Here is a 23,568-nt window from a genome sequence, read left to right on the forward strand (position 1 = left end):
ACTGATATTGTGCCAGAAATAATCACAAAGGCATCGCCTAGAACTACAAAGTTCTAGTAACAGGGCTGCTGCAGTTGCAACAGCCCCTCAGAAAAATAGTCCTTTTAGGGAGATTGCACTATTTAACAAGCCTGCTGATGCCAGGACTGCGTGTTATCAGAGCTCATCTGCTTTTACCAGCTAAGTAGCTTATCTAATAAATACACTATGTCATCTTACAAATCTTGCTCGTTCAGTATTATAACTCCTATGACCTCCCAAATGACCAAATCAGAATCCTTACAAAAGCAGATGAGGCGCAAAAAATCTCAAACAAACCAACTCACCACTGACATACTGCAGGTAACAGCCTGGGGTAGGCATCCTTCACATCAGGCCTGGAAACTGCTGCAGCACCTCCAAACATTATTTCAAGGTGCTTTCAGTAACAAAGTTCTGTCAGAAAGCCTTTATCTAGAAATAACCCCTGTGCATGCTGTATTTGAGCATACCATGTGCAGCTTTTAGAGCTTATTACACAGGACAAGAAAAATATCATGTCTTAACACCAAAGAACACAGGGACTATATTTTTCATCAGGTCGAACAATATTTTTCATGAGGTCAAACAAAAAAAAATATTTTAAGCTGTATCTACATCTGGAACAAATCCTTTTGTTTACTACCTTTTTTTTTTTTTTTTTGACAGTGTTCATGTGGAAGCAAAGGGAAAGGATGGGCATATTTACAGTGAAAAGGGAAAAAAATCTGATGTAAACTGTTCTGCTGGCCATAATTCCTTCCCTCCCTGCCCCCTTCCCCAGCATTGCCAGAGGACTGTAGCTCCTCTTCCCATGTTTGCTCATTTCATTAGCTCCTCCACAGAGTTCCCTTTCTCTGCCTGTATCAACCCCGATGCTGTGCAGCATGTGCTGGGTGTCCGCAGGGGGTACCACGACCCTGCGCACCAGCCAGAACATCACACAGGCACGTTGGGCTAATGGAGGTGGATGGCTTCGCTTCAGTCTCTAACACACATAATGAGATTAGCATTTGAATAGTGCTGATCAAGTTACCAGTAGCACTGAACCCTGGGTCCATCAGATGCAAATGAATCTCTATAAATTTTGCTCCTTTCTTAAGGGCTCTTTATATGCACTGCCAATATAGAAAGAACTGCAGTGGATATAGCCAGGGAAGTCTGTCTCTCACCATGACCTGGAATTTCTGAGAGTGGAGAAACCATAGCAGCATCTTTTCTTAGAGAAAACTTTTTTTTTTTTCTTTTTTTTTTCTAAAGAGCACTTTTCTTCCCTTCTTTTTGATGCCTCTTTTCTCCCAGGGCTGCAGAGGCATTGGGACATATTCTGACATAAGGTTCAGAGACAGAAACCTTCAGAATAGCTTCAGGTAGATCTTAATTCTATCTGTTCTTCATTACCTGAGCAACTTCCGAAAGCCCTGCCAGCCCCCTTGCGTAAAGGACATATTCTTCCCTCGTGGGAGGATGAAGGTGAAATAAGTCTATGTCATCTCCAACCGCACTAGTTCAGTATCTCCGAAGTACTTGTAATATTCCGGAGCATCTCAGTATTCTCATCTCCTCAGTCTCCCTGAAGGAAGATACAGAACACATCCTGCTTAGGAACAAACATCTTTAGGGTACTGCCTTGCATGATTAAATGTAAACTGCCTAATCCCTTCTGTATCTCAATGGATGCTCAGTTATAGGGGAGTTTGCTTTCATCGCTCTGCTGTGGGCAGGAACACTGAGGGTAGAGGAAGGAGGCAGAGTGAACTTGTGAAAATGAAATCTGCAGGTGTCAGCAGGTGAGCTTTGGCACAATCACCAAAAACCACAGCTAGAAAAGAAGTCACAAGAGCTCATCATTCCTCCTAACATGGGGCTTTAACACATTCACAACATTCCTGCAGGCTTCATAGCAGAAGAAATGATACAACCAAGCTATCTCAAATGCAATTTTCAAGAGCGCACTGCAAACCACCTTGCTCTTGTGGTAACTCCAGTTGACCTCTACGTGCAGTTGGATCCAGTTACTTTAATTTCTCTGGAGAAACCTGACAGAAGAAACTAAGACCACATCAGCTCTATTGAGACAGCCCGACTGAAGTACATAAGTGAGTACTGGGAAGAACTCCCAAATGCATCCACTTCCTGATGCAAAGCCCTGGACGGCTTTAATTGCACTCTAGGAAGTTCTGTGCATCCTATGCTTGAACACACAGAAATTGCTATGGGGGTTGAGATTTGCAACTGGGACTGACTTTCTGAAGTCCAGCATTAGCAGATCCCCACTTAGTATTCCTAATATTATTCACCAGCTGATAGTCACTTCTAGTCCCAGATACTTCTAACAATGCTACTACAAGCATTTGTTAGGAAGTTTACACCTAATAGCATTTATTTATCCTGTGCTCATTCAAAAGAGCAACTTCTGATGCAATCTCAATTTCCGCTAGCTCTTAATTGATCTTCTCATTATAAGGCTACTTGAGACACTCATTTGCGTTTTCATTTCACATGGTACATTGATTTAGAGGTGCAAGAAAGGAAAATACATGCACATAAGCATTAACTTGAATTAGCAAAACATTAGAAGTCCTTACCACCCCCCCTGAGAAGAAAAGCAGCCTTCACATCACTCCACCTGCTACCCGTTACAGGAAAGGTGTGAGGAAGTATATCACATTTGTAGTGTTAATCAACTCATTCTCCTATGGAGCCTGAATAGGTGCAACTAGCCACAGGCATAAAGCACAAAATTTACTCTATGTTCCAGTTGCTTGTATAATAAAGTTGAATTAAATCAACAATTAAAGCAGCTCTTGCACAGTACTCCCCAGTAAACCTTCAAATGCTTTTATAAAGCCAGTGGCACCTTCCCATTTTGCTAGTGAAAAAAGAGCTCAGAGCCCACCTTGCTGTGAGCCACCCACTGCACAGGCAATAGACTACAGCACAAGACCCATTTTAACACCTGTGCCAAAAGCCTGAACCATTTTTGGATGAAACAGGCAGGCTGCAGCCCTTCCAGACTGGGAAAAGGCCAGGCCCTACACTACACCACACACAAAGACCCCGCCTCACAAGCAGAGCCAAAGCAGGCTGCTCGCGCTCTCCCCTCTCCTGCCCCTGCCTCCCTGAGCTGCGGGCACAGCAGAGCATCTCCCTACGGCCGCCTCAGCCGCCTTCCCTGGCTGGGCCCTCCTCAGCCTGCCCGGCTTTGGGCGGGCTGCCCCCTAAGCAGCTCCAGCTGCCCTGGGCCCAGGGGACATGCTAGGAGTTCCCTCAGCAAAGCAGAAACTCACCCTGGGAGATAAAAGTGCCAACTCAAAGATGCTCAACAGGTCACACTACCCAGGGGAAGACGTGGGTGCGGCCGTATTATCAGCAAGCACCCACACAGATCACCCTGTGCCCTGCAAGGCTCAGCCTGCCGCTACGGCCCAGCTCCCGGACAACCCCAGGACGCCGGCACGGGCAGCTACAGCCCAAAGCCTTCTCCTCGGCGCCACAGCCGCCTCTCTGAGGCGGGATCCTCGTGTGCATGACAACCCGCTCCCCGCGCCCGAGCATCCCGCCCGACGCACCTGCCCGCCCAGGGCCCGGCCCCGCCTCAGGGCTGGGTCTCCCTCACGACGTCGCCGCCCCTCAGCGTTGAGCCCGCCTCAGGGCTGGGCCTCCCTCAGGGCGCCGCTTCTCCTCAGAGCTGGACCGCCGCTGTAGAGCGCCCCCGCCTCAGGGCTGAGCCCCCCCGGGGCGCGGCTTCTCCTGAGGGCTGAGCTCCGCCCCGGGGCGCGGCTTCCCCTCAGGGCCGAGCCCGCGCCAGAGCTGCCGCCCGCCTCGCCCGGGGCCCTGGGCCGCCAGGCCCCGTTCCCCGGGGAAGGGAATGGACCTCGAAGGAAAAAAGTCCCCTGAAGATGGGACTAAGTTTTCAAGAGCCCATTCTAGAATGAGAAGCGTGTGGAAAAGGAAAGAAGATTGTAAGATGTGTGCCCCTGTCCAGGGTAGGGCTCCTCTTAAGCAGCAAGGGGGGAGTGTTACCTTAGTCCTACATTTCAGCTCCACAGTAGGTGAGTCTTGTGCAAAACATTTATGAATAAAAAGTAGCACTTAAGATGGACAAGAAGCTGAAGAAATATGATTTCTCCATTATACACAAACGTGCAAAATGATGCATATAAACTGCAACTCAGTGCATGACAAAAGATTTGCAAGACACAAAGTTTAACGTCTTTTATTACATTTTATAGATTAAATATATCTTCAGTAGAGTCTCTTTTTTTAAAACACACAAAAGGAAAAAATACATTCTTCATGTACATATGAAATACTGACCACATAGCAGGGACCATGTACAGTGCAAAGTACAAACACAGCTACACAGACATCACCACCTTGGATGATTATCAGGCTTTTTCTACAGTAAAATTAGAACAAGTTAACAGTTCTGCTTCCAAAGAGAATTCCATACCCTTCCCTTCCATGGCATTTTGTGGGATTGTGCAGGAAAGAATTTTTTTATTTTTTAAGGGTATTATAAAATCCTTGCATTGCATGAAAAATTACCAAACTCCACAAGCTTTACCTCTTTCACATATTCATAATCGTCATACAATTTTTACTGTGATTGCAGTCCAACCCCAAAAATCCAGGGAAAAACAAATATATATAACCTGGTAAAAAGAAAGGAATGAATCAGACTGATTGTTGCAATGTCCAGGAATCATGTACCCACGTGTACACACACATACACAAAAGATGGAAGATAGCGAGGTGTGATTGAGCATCTCCTATTTATTACAAGTTTGGAGTGAGGGCATGGGGTTGCATGTTTCACTTCAGCAGTGAATCTCTAGTGTCTCAGTACGGGATGTCATTCTGGTAGTACTGGATCATGTCATATGTCCTGCTCCTAGAGAAGAAAAGCAAATCAGAGGTAAGTAAAAGTTTAAAAAAACACTGCACCCATTGCCACAGAAACAAACATCAAGATCCCACAGAAACAAAACATGGGTGAAGGAAATTAGCTGCTCATCAAAACTAGCCTACATGCTTTGAAGGTATTGTGAAAGCTCAGTTACTGTTTTGAACTTCACAAAACATCCTGCTCTTGTTTAAACTAGGTTAAAAAAAATGTTTTTTTCCATGCTTCTCAGTGTGACAACAGCAACAGCAGCTTGGATCCTGTGTTTGGATAAGTGAGAACCACCTCACATTGCACTGGCAGTTTGTTTTAGGAGAAGGAAATACATAATGAACGAAGCAAGAACATCAGGGCTGCATGGAGATAGGCTTATGTGGAAATAAACATAATCTTAATTAAGGAGAATGCTAATAATGAAAATAAAAGTGCAGGGGAAACAACAGCATTAATAGCAGCATCTCTGATGAATGACTGAACAAACAAATCTTAGCCTTGTTACAGATAACTCAATTATCCACGAGCAGAGCTTATTCAGGTCACAGACTACCCATGCCACAGGTAGAAAAGCTCAACCAAGCTCGTCATAACTAAGCTGGCTCTGGGCATTCACATGGCAGTGTGACTGCCTTTATAACCCCCAATATTAATCTAAGATTCTGATGAGATGCACCAGCAGGCACTAGAAAATCCAATTCAGTTCTAGCAGGGCTATATCTGAGTCAGTGAGACTTACTGGTCTCAAGCTGACCCCGTATGGAACTACATATGAGTTTGTATTAGACTCTCCAATATATCCCACAAAATCTGTATTATCTGGGATAATAATAAAACATGCACTTAAGATGTTTAAGTATTACATTTATTGCATTTGAAGTAGTAAATGTAATAAAATTAAATTTTACATGTCATTCCCTTTCAAAAGTTTTGCACAAGATGCCAAACTCTTTGTATACTGGAAGGGAAAAAACCTACAGTTGATTGGATAGCTGGTGATTAAGTTGATTTTTAAATTGCTAATTATGTGATAGAACTGATTATTCCATTCAGTATACTGAATAGTAGGTGACAAATGAACATGGCCCAGCTACAAAGACATTCAAAAGCCACATTGCCAGTCTTCTCTACTTGATGCATTTTCCCTGGCCAATATTATACATTAAGTAACATATGATCTACCAAAATGATTAACATGCTAATGTAGTATCAAGTCATGAAGAAAAAATGAGCAGAAAGATTAGAACTCATTTCTAGAGAGGAGCCAAATACAGTTCTGAACAGAATAGCAGTTTTGAACTTCAGAAGGATATTACGGCAACTTAATGCCTACTAGCAATTATAAAAAAGATGCTTAAAAGTCACTCTAGACCTGTTGCAGCTTTATTCTCACTCAGACCAATGGACCATGCATATTTTTTTTTAAGAAACCTTCCTCTTGCAATATAAAAGGCAACAAGCTTCACAATCAATCCTTCCTCGTTCTGAAGAAGGCATGCTACTCCTGTTGCCATTCAATACCATTCTTTACTATTTATTCCTTTATTTGTAGAGGTAAGCCTGTCCTATATAAAAGGAGATATCACAACCAGACATACAACCCTAACAGTACAGTTGGGCATGCTCTAACACAGGAGCCAAAACGCTTAACTTTTGGGCCAAAGATTCACTCTGACAGAAAATTTTCTATTCTTTAGACTAGCCAGCCTTGTTATTTGACCAGCCTGGTCTTAAGCCTTCCTTCCCAGTGTAAAAGGGAGGAGATGCAGCTTGTTCAGAAGCAAAGCTGCTATCCTGCATTATCTAAATATCAACAACTCAAAAATGTTTGGTATCTGCCTGATAAAGCTCTACTTTTGAGCTCTGCTCAAAGCTTGATGACCTTCCTTTAGCCATAGGGAGAAGACATGCACAGATGCCAAACCTGTTGCTGAGGAAACAATTCTGGATGATCTTGATGATGAAAGTTGCAGCCTCCCGTTCAGTCATGTTGGGGCTGAACCTGTGTCTATATGCAGAAAAACACAAAAAGCAGAAGTAAAATTTGTGAGGTTTCCTTTCAGCATGACACAAATGTGTCTTTGCACAATCTCAGCCAGGTGTTGATTTCATTTACTACAAGTACCTACTTCTATGAGACTACCTTGTACAAACTAATGTTTTAATAAGCACTTGCTGTCAGTCTTATAGTGGAGACAGAGGCTGTGAACTTTTCACCAGTGCTAACTCTAGGGACAGCAACTCCCTCTTCCTAGACAGCTGCTGCTTTTAAAGTACTGTTCTACATAGTTCCCTGGAGCTCCAGTCAATCATACTTTATGAATCTGTGCTTATCTTTAGGAAACTGCAGGAAGTTATATGCAGGAAATGCTGAGCGAACTCTGCTCACTCTGGAAGCTGTTTAGTGTCACATTAGAATTTGTATTTGCCTAAGATGTTATGTATCTATGTTATTTCATGTATATATGTTACAACATAATCCCATTCAGTACTGCGTTACCTGTAGAACAAATTTTAAGATGCTGCTCTTCAGAGTCCAGCACCATTTCAGAGGGCTTCAGACTCTGCAACACATTACCTCTCAATTAAACCAGTTCCTTTCTTTACAGTCTTATTTTGCTAGTCCTGAAAACTTAAAAGATAATCCACGTACTTGCACAGTCATTGAACAGGTTGAACTTAAGTCTATAAAAAGACCTCTGGAATTCCTATTTTCTGAAATATTCTATAAACAGAAGTTACCATTTTTATAATGTTGAGATATTTGAGTAGCATGACACCTATACTCACTGCACAAGTTGTGGCAGTATACATTCTGTGAAGAACCTATGAACATTTTCCAGTTCATGAATGTGCTGACTTACTTCAACAGCTTGATTGTCTGCCCTCGGAAACAGGGCAGCCCTGTATCCAACATTAATGTAACCAGTGAGACTACAGCATCCATGTAAGGCCTAGAGAAAAAGAGGACAAAAAAGTTACAGTACTCAAACTTCTGCAGCCTTACTATATAAAGCAGGCAAGCTGAGAAGTTCAATGAGCTGATCACACCTTTTTCAGCAATTAAATCAACACATATAATCCTCCTATATTTGCTGGTGGAACTACAGCATTGCTTGCAAATCTGGCACTTTAATTAAATTTCACTCCTTTATGTTGGATTACTGGATACTCAGAATGCTACAAGATGAACAGTCTCAAGGAGGATTATACAAAGCAATGGTTTAGTAAACAACATTTCTTTGGCATCAGAAAGGTGAATCAGTGCATCAAAACAGTACAAAAGGCTGAAACTAGCAATACCACAGTTAGAGATTATCTTCTAATTCCTAATTACTCCACAAAATTCTTTGCTACATCAGCCCAGCTTCCCTTCTCCTTCCTCTCCTCCTCTTAAAACATTTATTACCTACCAAGCTATTACTCTACTACTTGGGTGACCTTTTTGGCTTGACACAAAACTTTCTCCAGATTTCTCTCCTCAAGGAACCAAATTGATCTTGACTCCAAGACAGCCCCTTCTGGGGCTACTAGCTGAAGAAACTTTGATTCCGTAAGACAACATCAAAATACTCATGACAGAATGAGCTTTTATGTACACTCTACTGTACTGTCCTCCTCCTACTCACATGCAACATCCTCTTCATATAGGTTTATTAGTGCTCCTGTTAAAGCAAACCGTTTGTTTGGTATGGCACAAAGTAAAGTTGCAAATCTTTATGGTGACTGGTTGGCAATCACAGCTGAAGAACTAAGCTAACAAAACCCCCACATATTTTATAACAGGAAATTGTAGCACTTTTTCACATCTCCTACCTAATTAACTCTAGCTGAAATGAGTGATTATTGTGATTGTCCTATCAGGGAAAACAAGAAAGATTTTTATTCTCTTGTAGTTTCTTAATTCCAAGTTTTAACAGCATACTAAATTGTGTGAGAAAATGTGTGTAACATCACATTTATAAATTGAATATAACATATAAAATTTTCAAATGAAAAGAACAGAAAAATCTCACAAAGGCTGTAAAATTGCAGGATTATTAAGCTGTTTCAAAGTTTGCAAGATGTAGCAGGACAGTCTAACAGGCTCAGACCCCCTACAGACAAATGTTTTTTATCTTCTCATCTGGTTTTAGGCACGCAAGCACTTGCACTTTTGAGCAGTTAAAAACACCTTACCTGACTGCCAGATAGCCTCTGACACACATCTCCATAAACCATTTGAATGGAGTTGCTTCCATTTTTCCTCCCATTATCATCACCATCTCATCAGTCAGCTTAATGTCAGGCTCCCAGCCCAGATTTCCACCAGGTGAGCTTTCAAACATGAATCCAAAATCTGTGCACAAAAGATAATTTGCCTCGTAAACTGTTGGTTAATTGTGCGTTGTCAACGCTGACAGAAGAAAGGAGAGGTGGATTCCACATAATAATATCTACTTTTTCTACCGACATTTCAACTCCAATTGGAAAAAAGCTTTGGTGAAGTATAAGAACACCAACAAAAGAATCATCACCATGACATTAGACTAGATGTAAGATGATTACATCAGATAAACTCCTTGCTGAAACATCTGTGCAGTTCCAGAAAAGCAAAGCTAAAGCAGAGGTTACAGACTCACACAATTATATAAATTAGGTGTCAAATTTAATTTACACTCATACAGTGATGAAAGAAACCCCACGATACATTTATATATTTAAATGTATATATACACACATATACGTATGTATGCATGCATAAGTATGTATACATGCATAATCCATATGTATGTGTGTATATACTTTCCTGAAGGTGGAAAAACATTGCAAAGCTAAATTTACATAGAAGCAGCCAACACAAATATACATACAATACTGAACAGGCATGAAAAGTACATGTATATTTACAAACTGTGAAATCAGTATATAGATTGATCTCAAAAGGGAAATGGCTTATTGTCTTCTATAAGCAATACTTAACAGTAGAAGGAAAAGGTAACTACTGAAATCTGAATGGGGATATGACTGACCAATATGAATGATGTGTCCCTTTTTGTCCAGCATGATGTTGCCATTATGCCTGTCTTTAATCTGGAGCAGAAACAGGAGAAGACTATATGCAGCCATACTGCGGATGAAATTATAGCGCGCCTGTACAAACAAGAAGTTAAAACAAATCAGAATAACACAGAGAATGTAATAACTCTCCATCCTAAGAGGAGACAGAGCTGAATAAAGGTTTTTTCTTTTTTTCCATTCATTATTAGTTTGAAGCAATGTTCAGTGATACTCTCCATACATCTACAGATGCAATAACTTCTTTAGCTAACTCACTCATAGCTAAATATGGATTATCAGCATCAGAGACCAGATACATCATTATAGTAGTCATTATCCAATTACTTGTCATTATTTCTTATAGCTAGAATGTGTCTGTTGAGATTTTGCTGTGCTTGCCAACTGATATTTTACCTTCTGGAATGCAAGGGTAGACTCATCTCCATATTGCCTTGTAAAGTAATCATACATCCCAAAGTCTGTCTGCCTGCCCAGCTGGTCACGGGATGTGCAGTCAGGAATGCATTCAATAACACCGCACTGAAGGGGAAGAAGAGAATCAGGTCTGTAAAGCATGCTCCCAACATATATTTTGTTCATGGCTCTTGGCAGTCATACAAGTCCTCTGAGAAATGTGGGGAAGCCTACAGATCACTGAATACAGAATTTCTAGTTTATTAATAAAAAAATATACCCAGTTTTTTAGGATTTCCACACAACAGAAGACAAGCCCTGTGACTTTCCACTGACTTGCACAATGCAGTCCCAAAAATCAAACAACAAACATGAATAACCACAGGTGGCAGAACTTTAGAGCCAAAAGCTTTAGAAAAGCAGGAAGCAGGAGAGGAAAGACTCTTTTTGTCGCTGGTACTCCAAATATTTGGCATAAGCAGTGTGGGCAGTGTTTCCTTGCAATATGGAATTTTTATGTGTGCTGGAAGAGAAAGTATTTTTTAATTAGGAACTATTTTCTACAGTAGTAGTCAATTACTCACTTACCCCAGGAGCTGTGGCCACCACTCTGTATGGAAACACAAAAAGATCCAGGCCTACCAGCTGAAATATGTTCTTGAAGAGATCGATGATTTGTAAAGCTAACATGTCCTGTTATACAAGAAAAAAATTGCACAAGTATTACAGGGGTTACAGATCATAAGTTAGATTACCAAAATGCTCTGAAGAACTCTGAAATGAACATTAAGTTACCCCATCAGGTCTGCAGATGTGTGCTTGTGTGGCTCTGGGGGAAATCAACAAGGGAAAAGATAAATGCTGTTTAAGCGGGTAGCAAGCAACACAGAAGATTTAACTGTTGACCTATGAAGAACAAATTTTCCCATCACTCTTTATCAAAGAGGGCTACTAATAACTCCAGGGATAATTGCTAGCATTCCCTCTTAATCAAAAACAATCAAACTTCAATGTACAGGATATCACCTTGGAAAATACTGCTGCTACCAGTAGTTCAATCGAAAAATAAACTCTGAAAAAGAATTTTAAGTCATGGTCTTGAAAAATGTTTTTTGTTTCCAAACCAGAATTTCTCTAGTGGTACAACACAGTTCTCTCTCTCTGTCCATAACTACTGGAGATTCTCAAGATTCCACAGAAAAATATTTCTGTACTAAAATTTTCTTCTTCATTACTGTCACCTACAAATCTGTCTTCTATAATTACAAAGCCCGAATAGCTTTGTACCTGTCTGCAGTCATCGCCCACTTTAAAGATAGCTGCCTGCCAACAGATTTTCTTGCTGTCCACCCCTTCTTCTGCACTTTCATCTATGGAATCAGAACGACAGCGCAGACCTGCAAGAAGAGAACAATGCAAAACCTGGACACAGACTTTAGTAACTTTCTACCATGACAAGTCCTCTGCACTCACACAACATTTCACTGCAGGTACACTACAGATATTTCTGTCTGGCAAGGTCAGTGCTATAAGATAGTTCCCTTTGTCTACTCGAACTTGAACATATCAAAATAGAGTTCATGATTTACCTGGAAAATGCCTGAATTGCATTAAACTAGTTAGCTGGAGCATCCCACAAAATTTATTATGAGAAAAAACTGCCAAAACCTGGAGTTTGGTACAGTCTAAAAACCAGGGAAATGCAATCAGTTTATGTTAGTCTAAAGTAACTGTTAAAATTTCTTCGACATAAATGTGGCTTGCTCCCTGGGACTTAAAAACAAACTGCAAAAAATGGATTTAAGTTTTCTGAATTTTATTCTCTCTTCCTCTGATCCAGTTTAATTTCTGAGACATACCACTGCAGATAAAGTTCAACATGGAAATTATTTTACTGCAGCAGTACAAGTCATAAAACCAGGCGATTTTAAAGGAACTGCTGACTCTTAATTAGTAGTGTCAATAATTAAGACACAGTTACTAACCTTCTTTTTCAAGCTCACTAACTCCGCATCGTTTCACTTTAAATTTGGCCAGGTAGGGTGCTTTTGCTGCACTAAATTGTAATAAAAACAAAGATGATGATGAATGCAAATTAGCAAAACAAGAATTTATAGAAAAATACCTAATTAATAAGACAATGTAACAAGAGCATGGTACCTCTGCATAGGGGTTCCTGATTTGTAATCAATGTCCAGAACAATAGCTTCAGGATTGCTGGGCAAGTAACAGCCTGCAAAACAGAATGGACAGTTGAGAACAAATCCATTGGCCAGTGTGACAATGCAAGTTGGAGAATAACTAATTTGGTGTCTATAACTTCAGTGCATAGTTTTGAATTAAGTAGATTAGATGTAAACTGGAGATTACAGTCTGCGAGCCACAAAGGATGCAGTGTCCTTTGCATTAGTGAGTGATTGCCAGAAGCTAATAGAATACAGTTTTGAACTAATGCTGCAGAATCTGTACCACAGAAATGTACAGACAGGACTTCTCTTACAGAAGTCCCTAATAAGATGTGGCAATATGTCCCAGTGCACTAGGGAGGGCTCTTAGCAACCAACACATGGAAAGAGAATTGAGACCTGTTAAACAGAGACCAGGAAAAGCTTTCACCAAACTCCATTTTAAAAAGAAGATTCAGATTGGGAAAGCATATGTTCAAGATTTGTAAGAACCTTCAGACACTGATGTTTTAAGGGAGCGCCTGATGGGAGAAAAAGGAGAATGAAAGAAACTGGACACGCTTCATTCTTGAGATAATATAACTTCTCAAAGGTGCCTCATCTTTTTGAAATAGAAGGTGGTCCAAAGAAGAACAGCTTATTTATCTTCTCTCTTCAGACATACATTTATACTTTTACCTATGGTGTGCTCTTGGGCAAGTTTTGATGTACCATATACAAATTATTTGGTGGGTAAAAGTATTTGAATTATTTCAAGAGAAAAACAATCCAACTGTAACAGAAGAACAGCTGCCAGCATCAAAACTGAGAGCTGTCACTTGCAGAGATTTCAAGATTTGCTTGCAGAAAATACAGTGCTCATGTTGAATGCAAAAATCCCACTATATGATACAATTAAATCACTTCTTACCAGGCTGCACCTTCACCTCAGACAGAGCACTCAAACAAGCTTTCTTTCTTTCATCTCCCTTAGGGAATGGCCTAGAAAGATGAACATTATTTTATTTATCTGCATACTATATATTAAGCACTAGCCTCACATTTGTTTCAAATTTATACTTCACTAAAACTGTAACAACAAAGATCTCTTACTGTACCACTTCTAGAGAACTTATAGGCTCAATACCTAAACAGAACATTTTCTATCTTAATGAAGGTTGTAGTCTTTGCTCTGCAGATTTAATATTGATTTGACACACAGGTTGCTGACAAACCCAAACAGCATAAGACAAGTGAATGAAATATATAAGGGCTCTTCCTTATAAAGAGATATGAGCATAATTATACCTTGTAAGCACTGCTATAGTTATATCAATATAATTTTCCTTTGTGGAACTTACTCTAGAGTAAGAACATTGGTAACTGGAAAAGGACAAGCCAGCAAAATGCCTGTGCAATTACACGCCTAATTTGTTCACATACTTAGCATGACTGCAGGTGTCAATTGGATAATTGGGAAACATGGTTAACGATCAGTGCATACAATTACCCAATCTGCACAGGCACTTGTGTTAACCATCTATTGAAGTCAGTCACACAATTGCATGTTCACCCGGTGTAGCAGCATGCAACTGAAAGGTATTACTTATGCTCATTTTAAGCAGTACAGTAGACTACTGAAGCAGCAACATAGTCCTTAATGAAATCATTATAGATGATACATTAATTCACTTATGCCATCTACAAAGCAAACAGCATCTCCTCTATGTTGTCTTTACATTGGAGATGCACAAAAAACAGATTAATTTTAAGGCTGGGGTGCAATATGCAATGCTTGCAAAGCACCATTATTATCTGTTATTAATTATAACTTCATACTAACAAACAGTGGATTGATTTAATTCTAAATGTCAAGATATTCAGATCCTAACCCCTGCTTTTAATTCATTCTACAGGGTGAAAACATTTTAACATGCACATAGAAGGCACCTATGATGTAAGTGTCCTTTAGCCTGATGCCTGTATACTGGTGCTTTGCAAAGCTTCATTTTAAAGGAGGTGTGTTCCAGGACATACATTTTATGTGACTTTCAAATGCTTTCATGCATCAGAGAATGTTTTAAAAATATGCAATGAAACCACACTGACAGACTTCGAGTTTGTGTGCCGAGCTGCTGCCATCCACTGGCCAGTTTTATAAAAGCTAAATTACACATCTTACTGCAGTCTTTACAGTCAACAGTGAGAACCTCTCTATGAGCAGGACTTGCAGTTTGAGGAGATTGGCAATCCAATGTAGATGACATTAAATCTTTCTCCATAACCACAATTATGAATGGAATAGGAATGAAGGAAAAAAGACTTATATATGCAAAAAGAACAATTGTCTTTGTATTATACTGCACAATGAAATCTCTTTGAGAACAGGAAAAGACAATTTCATGGAGTTTTAGCAGAAGGTAAACCACTTACCTACGCTTGGTTTTGTTTGTTTTTTTTTTTTTTTTCTTTTGTTTTGTTTTGTTTTTTTTTTTTTTTGTCTCGTTGTGTTTGTTTTGCTTGTTTTTAAACTCCACACAAAATGTTGGTAACAAGTTATAATATGCAAACAAATGACAGTCAATCTGGTAGACCTAAACAGAGAAGTGCTGTTTTTCCTGACTGAACTAAGCTCTGATTACTTTTCAGGAGAACATCAGCAGCGTATCAAAAAGACCAAATTAATGATGCAGGTGACAGCTGACTGATAGGATTTCAACTAGGACAAGAGCACAAACTGCTCTACCAACTTAATTCTTGTATCAGTGCATTTTTCTATGAGGCCTCATTCCACTATTACCAACCACAATGTATTTGATAAAATCAGATTAAAAACTAAAGTTCAAGTTCAGAATCATCTGCTTCCAAAGTAAAAAGTCATGGCTTTTCAGACAGCCTGCTAGTTCAAAGCACAAGCACTGAAATCAGGGCAGATATTAATTACTCCTAAGAAAAAAATAAAATACTTATCATATAAATATTTTTTTTCCTAAAAATACTATCTCAATACCCTAAAAGAGACTTAGCCTCTTAATCAGGACACTGGTAAATAACAGAACAGCAAAGCCCCAAAAAACACAATTCTGAAGTACAATGCTTACTTGATAATGGCTGAAACGTTGGTGATTTTATTAAAGAAATCAAATTCCCGTTGGTAGAACTCCTTGGCTGGGCCAGATAATGAGCCAGTTATCTCCTCTACTAGCTGCTCCAGAAGTTCCCCAATGTCAGCTGCATGTGAAAAAAAGAGGCATTTGTGTCAGAAGCTTATTTCAGAAAGCTAAATGACACAGGTAATGGAAACAGCCACCTTCAGATAACATTCAAAAAAAGGTACTGATGCAAACACTTCTGCATCTCTTCTGATGCGTTTTGTCAGGTAGAACACTTCCACAGAATGTTCCCTACCTCTACAAATGAAAGAGAAGTTCCTAGCTAGAAGGATTCCTCCTGCCAAGATAAGCAGGAAGGAGATTTAGTCTGAACTGAGACAAGGAAAGGAGTCAAGCTAGATTATATTTTAAAGCACTCACGATCTTTTTGGTGTCCTTCTTCATCCAGGTAGATATTAGTTTTCATGTTCCAGATGAATTGGTGAGCCAAGAGCTGGGATTTGGCAGCTGCCCACAGGATGTATTCTCTAACATAACCCATCTGCAACCATATCCACTCCAGTAAGGATCAAAGATCATTACCACTCTAGCAGACTCATTGCTACTAAGAGCTATTTTTCAAACTCAAAAATATTTAATGGATGGAAAGAAGACCTCTGCACTCTCACTCACATTGCTAAAAAGACCTCTGAAGAATGGCAGTGTATTTTAACAAGTAGTGAATTGACCTAAACTATTTTTCACTTTATTACTGACCTATTCCATTATTCTAACCAACCTTCTTCCCACTTCTGTGCTATCTTCTATCTGTTCTATTCAGATTTCAATTCTCTTTGAGCTTAGGGCATCTCCTAGCATGTGTACAAGGCACAATGAAAGAGACATTGGTCTTGCTTGGCACCACTAAATGCTCCTGTAATACCAGAAATCTAGACAGTGTCATATGGACTGCACATTTTGGTGGCAAGAACTGTATGTGCTGTCACAGTTCCACATTAATTCTGGAATGTAAGAACAAACTTACAAAATAAGTTGAAGCGTACAAGGGAATCCTACTCTTTCCAGAAGTTGCATTCCCTTTCCTCTACTTGTAGCTACTTCTGTAGTCTGCAAATGTTTCTGTTTGACTGATACTCACAGACGAGATGTCTGATGTTCATGATCTGAATTGCAAGAGGATATTTCTCTATGCAAAATTCTCAAAGAATAACTAAATACAGTCACGCACACTACTGGCTGGGGATGTCTTCACCTGAAAATAATGCACTGACCAGAGTTCACATGCCTTGTGGACAGGTAACAATAATGTCACATTAATGAACTCTGAACTTGGTGGTCAAGCTTTACTTCTGGCTTCTGCAAGATGAAGCTAAAATGAGATTTTATATACAAGATGGAGCACAAGACATCCCTAAATGTCTCCTCCAGCTAACTCCACAGCAAAATGATTAAGGATAGTGATTTAATTTCATTACTGCTTGTCTCATGCAAACCTCCAAAAGTGTTATTCAGACAGAGTCCTCATCTGGGGTTTCCCATAACAAAATGACTTTCCTGACAGATGAGCTACATGGCCTCTGGTTTCTCAAGTCTATCTGTTCATAAAAGAGGTGTACCCAAAGCAAGCAAGCCTCTAGAGACAGTATTTCTTCTAAGTATTAGAGACACTAGATAATAATAAGCAGCATTAGTTTACACTTAAATTCTGGCTGATTTGTAATTTTAAGTCTAAAAGCTGCCTTAAAAATCTGTTTTGTTCATATGTAGCTGTTTCATATCCTTACCTTGTCATACCGAAGTGCCTGTACAATCTGTGGGATGTAGAATAAAATGGCATCCTGAAAGAGAGAAGGCAGGGTTTTTACTGTTATTGTTTTAGTAGTTGGAAGGGAAGACAGGTCATATGCCCAGAGAAAAGCTCGCTTCAGTTAGGTGAACAAAATACCACTGCCTCTTTATTTTAAACTACATATGCCACCTCCTCAAATCAAAGTATTTTTCTCTCCAGTTACTCCCTTCAAAAATATCATTAATAATCATGTATTTTACAGTCCTAATACAAGTCTGACAAGTGTTAAAAATCTAGCCTTTAGAAGATACTTTAGAAGAAACACCTTTCCACTGAGAGAAGAGTCGAAAGGAACTATCTGAGAAGGGCAGCCTGAAGAATTCAGCTTAGTGTGATTTATGACAAAAAAGTTGCAAGTACGCAAGTCAGTATTTGTGGGACAATCACCTTTAACTTTTCATCCCAATATATTCACATTCTGCAATTGCAATGCGGTGTGCCCATTTAGCATGCATGTTTCTCCATGGTACTAAAATGAAGCCTGTGGCCACAATGAAAAGGCCATTAACTTTATTTGGGGTGTTAAGGCCCTCTTGGAACTCATCTTACCGGAGGAAAAGATCGCAGGACTTTAACACCATACTGAGCTGTTAGAGGATGAGGTGGGTACATGCTTGAAAAATAAGAAAGGCCAGTTGGTGGATCTGTTGGTGCCCAGCAAAGAACATGGCTGAGCTCAGGTGCATCAGCATCAATTGTATGCCAGGTAACCAGGTACTGAAAAAGCAAGTCAGACACGTTAGGATTTTATAGCGCTCAGTAATGTCTGGGTAATACACATCAGACACTAATGTTATAATCTAGCACCCTGTAACAGGGCAAGTGAAACATGCTACATTTTATTTTACAAACCACATCTATTTTATCTAAAGCATTTTTTTTCCCACGGAAATCTAACTATTGGAATCGCCACACTTCCCACATCACCAGCTGAAGTTAGTGAAGTCAAGTTAGTAAAAGCACAGTACAAGAGTTCTAGCATAGGGAGAAAGAAGAAAGGATGAGCCCTTTCATAAAAGTCCAAGAAGGTTCAGTTTTCCAGTCATTTATTTTACAGGTGATGTATAGAATGCAGCTCTGACAAGACCACCCCTCACACAACTAGAGTGCTTCACTGCAGATCAGCATGAAGAGTCTCCTCCATTTTACGAGGGTTGGCCTTTTGACACACAGAACGGAGTTAAGCTTGAAATAATTTCAGCAGCAGCACTCACCAGTGTTTTTTTTACGTATTATACAAAAGGAACAGAAATGGTGGCTGTACTGCAAGTGGTAAGTTTTGACACATTTTGTGTATGGTGAGAATATACCCAGGAGCAAGATGTACCATAAGCTAACTAGCCACCTACTCTTAGTACTGTGATTCTTGCCTCAGCACCCTATTTCCACAGCTGTTCTGTCCTTCTCTCCTACAGAGCTATGGTTAGCACTAGAACATACTGTGTTAAGTAAAGACTGTATTTTCCAATATAGCTGGATGAAACGGGCATACTGGGTCCCTGTAGCAGTATAAATATTCACAAGTACCTTTATTGCTTCAGGAACATCACTAACAGCTCCTGGGTCCAACCGAACCAGACGGGTCACTTCTGTTCCAATAGCTTCAGTGTTCTTAAATCTAAGTATAACCAGAAATACAATAACATTATTAAAAAATTTTGACAGTGCCTTCTATTTATGTGAAGATAAGGACAGCAGAAGGCAGAAAAGTATGTGCTTAATAAACAAATAGTCCAACTATGAAATAATGCACACTGAGGGACCAATATGCTGTCAAAAGAGGATTCAGGAACAACTGGTCCACATCCAATGCTTTTGTATAAACCACTAGTATGTTAGCCCACTATTGGATTCTTGGCTGAAGTATACTGTCTGGGATTCTACAGAAACCAGCGTGCGGAACTCTACTTGGCAAAAACTATCACTGTTGTAATGGGGAAAGAATTTCCTTTCCCTTCTGGAGCCAACTATGCTAATTCTCCTATAATACTTATTAAAGTGTAAGCCAATATATAGCTAGAACATTTCATTCAAAGATACTTCTGGCACTGTTTAAATGTGATTAAAAATCAAAGATGATTTCTTCTGAACAAAATATTGTTTAAGTGTTAGTGAAGAATGGGCGTCAGGAAAGGAAGATGGACGTCCTTAGAGCCCGAGCCAAATGAGCATATGAAGTAATCTAGTTCTTTTAATTTCAAAGGTCTCAACCAGCTGTGAAAGTATACAAGGGGGCTGTAAACAGGAGCAAGCGCTATCGGTACTTACAATGTAAGTACTCACTCAGATTCCAAGGCAGCAGGAATTACATCAGATCTTTCTTTTGAAACATCTCACCTGGTAGGCAGCTGTACAGCAAGATGAGGAGAAATGCTCCAAGCCAGATTTACATTATCCTTCCACTGCTTCTCACTAAGACTGATATACTTCGACCTCCAGTTTGCTACACTGCTCTCTCCAGTTTGATCCAACTCTAGCTCAGGGGAGGACAGTGGATTGTACCATGTGATTAACCGTTCAATCTCAGTAGCCTGAGGGGGGTGGGAGAAAAAAAAAAAAAAAGTGTTTTCTGGAAGAAGAAAACACACACTCCCAATTTCATACTTTAGGTATCCTGCAACAACAGATTCTTAGAAATTCATGCAGTTTCCCCCATTCTTCTGATGACCCACCAGCAACGAGAGCAGTAATGTTCTTCGCTTCATGTAGTACTTGTGTAGCTGTGTACCTCTGTTAGTCTTCTTAGACATTCCTTGAGAAAAGGATAAAAAAGTTTTCAGTAGCTTTTGTTCAGTATGTTAAATGGTGCTTTCAAATTGTCCACACCTGGCAACAATAACACTTCAGAACTGAATAACCATAGGACACTTGTAAATTTAAATCAGAGTGACTTTCTAAAGTCAGCACTGCAGCTATTCATTGTACAGTTGTTCTCTGAATATACGGAGTACAACAGGCTACCCAGATATCAATTTAGCCAGTATGGCATTCACTTTAGACTAAACATGACAGCCTACTAAAAAGAAAGCACAGTTTACAACTGTACAAAAACACAGCCCACAATCTAATGTCGCTCTGCTGCCCCCAAAAAGCACTTAGGGGCAAAGCAAGCAATTTCCTTAGAGGATTTTTATACATCTTGACCTCCAGTCTTATTTCTTCTGTGCTACACATTTGAACATTCTATCAAAAAACCCCAGGTAATTTAAAAACATTGCTGCTTGCTACCAGTAAGGCTTTTTCTGGCCCCTCTCCAGAGTTCAGCATTGGTAATTACATACCCTGCCAGGAGAACATGAGCCCAATGTTAAAGGCAAATACTGACTTTAAGCAACATCTGCATATAAAATATGCTGTAAAGTTGACTGCAATGAGCTGGTTACAATCATAAGGATACCTGATTTTTTCGATATGGTTGACATGCCACTGGATAAAGGGTAAGTATTTATCCATCCTTGTGTAGCCTGTTGCCGAGATCCAACATTGATATCCAGGTTGCTCCTCGTGTCTTGATTATCTAAGAACAGAGCACAGATCTGATGTAGAATCAAATCAAAGAAGCAACAGGCTTCTGAAACTGCACATAAAGGAACTCACCAGGTGGCACAAGTTGGCTGGCAGTCAGATACTTCTTGTCCGAGAACATTGCTGTCCAAAACTTGATCAATATGCTGATATCCTCACGAAGCCTCTTTTCCCCTTGTGTAGGGAATTTTGAGGGACAACTTGAAAAAAATTACGCAAATAATGTGAAGTTGAATGCATTAGGGAAAAAAATCCCAACCCACACAAATCTAATTAAGCTATATTTCTTACTCTGACCAGAATCTACGAGGATGAGACCACACATCACTACATTTTATCCTCATGGCTTTTTTATGTCTGTTCGAAGAGCACAAGCTTCCTATTATAACTGAAAATTAAGGCAGCAGTCTGTCAGCATCCTGGATTCATTTGAAACTTAATATTATGACTGACTGACCTCCTCACATTCAGACATTGCTATCAATCATATTCTCTTCTGTTGTGCCCATGTCGAATGTTGTAATCATCAGTGTGGGTGTATTTTCAAAACAACAAAACTGTATTTCAGCCACACACTCTGTAACAGCAATTCTTTAAATCTTATAAATCTAGGTACAGTTTTAAACAATGAATAAACTCCAAAAACTCCACAATAAGGAAAAAAGAACAGAAACATTCCTGAAGATACTACTTTATAAACCATGCATAAAAACTGGAACTTATATCTAAGCCTCTTTGAGAGTGCTTATGAACTACACAAAAGCACAAGGGAAAGAGAAGTTTCTGTTAAAATGGGTGAAAAAGGAAAGGAAGAAGTTAAATCACTAGAAGAGAAAGACAGCTGCTGCTTTGAAGTATCATGGAAGGTTCAGGAAATCACACACACATCCTCAGTGAGTAGTTGCAATTAAAAAAGTACCTGAAATAGTCAAAGGCAGTTGAATAAATCTTTTCTCTCAAAACATTTCGAATAGTTGCATTTGGAACCACATCAGCATGCAGCAAAGACAACCCCAGAGTTAGCAACCTAATAAGCAAGACAGAGAATTAAAATTTTAGTATTTCCAAGATGGTGACCAATGCAACACCATACAAACCATAGCTACAGCTGTAACTCCATTCAAATAATTGAAAAGTATCTGTTTGAGAGCTCTTGGCAAATTGTTCATATTATCATCAGTCTGCTTCTAAAACTGTGACTACTGAACCACAAAAAGTAAATGCCTTCAAGTCACAAAAAGTGAAAACAATTGATGGAGCAAAATTATCTCCAACTGATACATCGACTAGATCCATGATGTGGGCAATTCACTATGTGAAATTATCCCATGAAGTTTTCTGAAGCACAAAAAATAACTTTCAAGCTAAAGTCAGCTATCTGTGCTTTGAAAACAGAGCTTAGACTATACATCATTGCTTTTAAAGGAATTTTCACCACTTGAAGCAAAGGATAAGTTATATATTTAATGTTTAGTTCCCTTCTCTCACCTACCTATAACCTTATTTCTTCCACCAAGGAAAAAAACAAAACTACTCACTTAAATCGGGGTCCAATTGCTGCCACATGCCGATTCAAGCTGCCTTTCGCCCCTCCAATGTTCAGTGAAAGAGACCGCTGGAGCAGGCTGGAGAAGATCTCTATTTGGTCAGAACTGCAGTACTTGGCTATTTCAAATCTCTGCACCAAAAACTGAGAGACACACACACATGACATGCCTCCTTTGACCTTTATTAATCTCAAACCCCCCCAGTCTTTTCTGTTTCAAACACCCTTCTTCTCCCTCTCAATTATCATGCTCATCTAAAAAGAGTGTGTCTCCTGGCTTTGAGGCAGATGAACTACCATCATGCCTCCAGTTCTTTCCTGAATCGTGAGAACAAGTAGTGCAGAGTAGCTTAATCACAGCGTCACTGCAACACCACCATAGGCAGGACGTTCCAGAAGAAACACACACCTCTATCCAGATGTAATGTGGGGTCACCTCTGGCGGACAAGGCCTCGGCTGGCTCTCTTCTGATGCTGCTAATGGATCTGCTTCTTTCTGCTCAGCAGAAAACAGGCCGACTTTCTGCTCCACTGTCATTTGCCAGGCTCCTGCCATTTCCCGCATGAACTGCAAAAAGAAAGATAACAGTGCTTTCTGTTTCAAGAGCATCTTCTTACATGGAAGCTCTGAATCTCTCAAAATTTTCTCTCTTCCCTCCTTGCAGTGGAAGGGGAAGAGTTGTGAAATAGCTTCCTACCGGCACTTCTATTCCATTCTTGGCAGCAAGCAGCCACTCCCAGCACGCAATTGCTGTTTCCATGCCATGTTCATTGAACATTCGCAGGGGTCCCCAACACAGATGATGAAGGAGCTGGGGATCACAGTCTGAAAACAAACATTCAGTCAGATATCTCCAATAAAATAAATAAATGCTTTTCACATCAGTATGAAATTAGTGTGCACAGTATGTAATAATCAATTCCTAATAAATCGCTTCTGGTTTAAGAAGGCTTTTCCCCAGTGTAAGCCTGATTGAAAAAACGCAAAACACAGT

General features: G+C 39.8%; 1 protein-coding gene across 4 annotated transcripts in view; it reads right to left on the reverse strand.

Annotated features, from left to right (window-relative positions):
- Window positions 1-4,210: 4,210 nt before the first annotated feature.
- PI4KA (phosphatidylinositol 4-kinase alpha) overlaps window positions 4,211-23,568 on the reverse strand; it is a 62,040-nt gene continuing 42,682 nt past the window's right edge. For all 4 annotated transcript variants that reach the window (XM_042805087.1, XM_042805090.1, XM_042805089.1 and 1 more), the window contains exons 32-55: window positions 23,272-23,399; window positions 22,983-23,141; window positions 22,566-22,717; window positions 21,947-22,054; window positions 21,100-21,227; window positions 20,900-21,019; window positions 20,175-20,254; window positions 19,840-20,033; window positions 19,030-19,120; window positions 18,052-18,219; window positions 17,438-17,491; window positions 16,074-16,194; window positions 15,642-15,771; window positions 13,472-13,542; window positions 12,536-12,608; window positions 12,361-12,431; window positions 11,663-11,772; window positions 10,964-11,068; window positions 10,376-10,501; window positions 9,934-10,054; window positions 9,101-9,260; window positions 7,786-7,875; window positions 6,846-6,929; window positions 4,211-4,915 (exon numbers count right to left, since the gene is read on the reverse strand). In XM_042805087.1, the coding sequence (XP_042661021.1) occupies window positions 4,864-4,915; window positions 6,846-6,929; window positions 7,786-7,875; window positions 9,101-9,260; window positions 9,934-10,054; window positions 10,376-10,501; window positions 10,964-11,068; window positions 11,663-11,772; window positions 12,361-12,431; window positions 12,536-12,608; window positions 13,472-13,542; window positions 15,642-15,771; window positions 16,074-16,194; window positions 17,438-17,491; window positions 18,052-18,219; window positions 19,030-19,120; window positions 19,840-20,033; window positions 20,175-20,254; window positions 20,900-21,019; window positions 21,100-21,227; window positions 21,947-22,054; window positions 22,566-22,717; window positions 22,983-23,141; window positions 23,272-23,399 (2,696 nt within the window). In that variant the 3' untranslated portion in view covers window positions 4,211-4,863. The remainder of the gene's footprint in view (window positions 4,916-6,845; window positions 6,930-7,785; window positions 7,876-9,100; window positions 9,261-9,933; window positions 10,055-10,375; window positions 10,502-10,963; window positions 11,069-11,662; window positions 11,773-12,360; window positions 12,432-12,535; window positions 12,609-13,471; window positions 13,543-15,641; window positions 15,772-16,073; window positions 16,195-17,437; window positions 17,492-18,051; window positions 18,220-19,029; window positions 19,121-19,839; window positions 20,034-20,174; window positions 20,255-20,899; window positions 21,020-21,099; window positions 21,228-21,946; window positions 22,055-22,565; window positions 22,718-22,982; window positions 23,142-23,271; window positions 23,400-23,568) is intronic.

The sequence above is a fragment of the Tyto alba genome, unplaced genomic scaffold (assembly GCF_018691265.1).
Source record: "Tyto alba isolate M040663 unplaced genomic scaffold, T.alba_DEE_v4.0 Super-Scaffold_44, whole genome shotgun sequence".
Taxonomy (NCBI): Eukaryota; Metazoa; Chordata; class Aves; order Strigiformes; family Tytonidae; genus Tyto; species Tyto alba.